This window comes from Morone saxatilis, unplaced genomic scaffold (assembly GCF_004916995.1).
Source record: "Morone saxatilis isolate NCDOM2014 unplaced genomic scaffold, NCSU_SB_2.0 Contig18, whole genome shotgun sequence".
NCBI classification, from domain to species: Eukaryota; Metazoa; Chordata; class Actinopteri; family Moronidae; genus Morone; species Morone saxatilis.
This window is the reverse complement of record NW_023339740.1, coordinates 4751127-4753250: the sequence shown is the minus strand read 5'-3', so window position 1 is coordinate 4753250 and position 2124 is coordinate 4751127. Positions and strand designations below refer to the sequence as shown.

The 2124-nt window shown below is 40.2% G+C and overlaps 1 protein-coding gene across 1 annotated transcript in view; it reads left to right on the top strand.

Moving 5' to 3' along the window:
- Positions 1-782, top strand: part of LOC118328092 (phosphatidylinositol-binding clathrin assembly protein-like) — a 5588-nt gene extending 4806 nt beyond the window's left edge. Inside the window, exon 9 of the mRNA XM_035661696.1 lies at positions 747-782. Coding sequence (XP_035517589.1) covers positions 747-782 — 36 coding nt within the window. The remainder of the gene's footprint in view (positions 1-746) is intronic.
- Positions 783-2124: the final 1342 nt, after the last annotated feature.

Genomic DNA, 2124 nt, shown 5'->3' with positions numbered 1-2124 from the left:
TTTGGGGTCCTCTGCTGGACCTGCTACCCCCACAGCCCAACCCCAGGTAAGCGGATGAACATGATACAGATAATGGAGGGAATGGCCATCTAGCCAGCAGTTTGAGAACCCTGGGCTAAGCCACTGGCTTGTGTACAAGCTGTACAGTATGATAGTACCTGATCTAACTTATTATGTCATAACCAAAATGATGGCCAAAGATATGGCAATAAGATACAAGTTTCAGTAAAATGGAATGTTCTCTTTTTTTTTTGTCCGCAATTAATAGGAAGGCTCAACAATAACAACAATAGCACCAAATTACAAAAAATTACATACGTACATAAAAGGTTACGTTGTTCCATCTTAAAATGACTGGTCCAGACAACAGTATCCCCTACAGTCTCCTTTACCCTTGCCCTCTCATGCACCCCAAACTCACATCCCACAGCCCCAGTGGTTTCAATTAATTTCTCAGTCTCAGCCTGAGAATATCAACCCAGGAGACAAGACACCCATTACTGCCAGGTCTCCAGCTCCATTTATACTATACAGCTGAGGAAGGAATGCTGAGGACACTCTGAGGATAACAACACTATGTTCTATATCCGGGATGAGAGTTGTATACACAGACATCTGTGTTCATTATTGAAAACCTACAATGACATTTTTCATTTGTTGAAAAAATGGAGCTAGTGAATTCAGCAATCGAATAAAAAAAAAACAGGTCAGAGAAACTTGTGCATGGTGTGTATTTTCCAGTGCAGGTGCATGCGTACATCCTGAGCATGGAGGTGTGCTGAAGGTTGCATGAGTGTGTCCTTGTACTTCTGGCTGCTTGGTCTATATTTGGTTAGCGAGCCACCTGGATCCTTCTTCAGACACTAACAAGCTAACTGCCTGTCATTTAAACAAGGGACTCATATCTAAAGCTGTAAGAATGAAGGTGAAAGGTGTTGAAATGGTGTAGAAATATCAAAAATGTAAACAGCAAAGGCAACAATAAAAGTGGAGTTGGCAAAGGTTTCATGGAAATTATACAGCTAGTTGGTTAAGTGAAATGGTAAACATTTCCCTCTCTAAATATATAAACAGCCTTTTTTCAGGAAGCCCCTGCAAATTTAAATTTGTTGCAGTTTAAAGGCAAAAGAAAACATGTATTCTGTCCCTGTTACTACTGCATTTAATAGCGTTTTGAGCAAATTGCCACATTCGTTTTAACAGAAATGCACAACAGGGGTGCCTGCAGAGGGGGGGAATGTAACAATCCTGTCTTGTATGGTTGTAGGGTGAGAACACACATTCGAGAGTTGCACATGAGAAGTAGGATTTAGGCAACACACATTCCCAAAGTTCCCAACAACACCTAATCCAACTCACTTAACACAGTCAACAGTAATACAAAACTGTGATAAACAATTCTACACGTGTAATTCCACGGCTCGTCTTTTTTTTTTATATATATATTTGCACTTAAGACAACAACACCAACTAGTAACTAATATTTGTCATCACACTGCAAGATGTCAGATAACTACATCTCAGTGTGGGTGAAAAATCATGACATTTTCTACTTAAACATTAAGAAACTGAATTGCAGTTGCAGTAAACTGGAACTTCAAACTTAATGGCATATCTGGAATATACCATTTTACAGCCATAGAGGCCATAGAAATGGTCAAATGTTGAACAAAATCATTCTTATTGGCCATTAATTATCAGGGAACTCTAAGGTTGCACAAATGAAATGTCACTGAAACAAAACTAGGAATGTACAGCCATGTTAGTGGCCTTGTGAGGCTGTACTGCAAACACAATGCAGCATGTTAACAGGCTCACATTAACAATACTGACATGTTCATGTTTAGCTATTTTAGTTTAGTGTCTGACAATGCTAGCAATTGCTAATTAGCTTTAAACACAGGGTTTTGGGGGAATCTTCAGCTTTATTGGACATAAGAGAGTACTCGGAGTCGTCAGAGTAAAGAGGTAGAGAGGAAATTGAGAATAGAAGTGGGCTGGCTGGGATCACCCCAGTGACGATGTTAAGGCAGAGTAAAAATTTTCTCCGTTGGAGGCGTCAACCCCTGGGGACTATGAATGTCTGCACTAGGGATGGGCATCGAAACCCGGTTCTATCAAGGA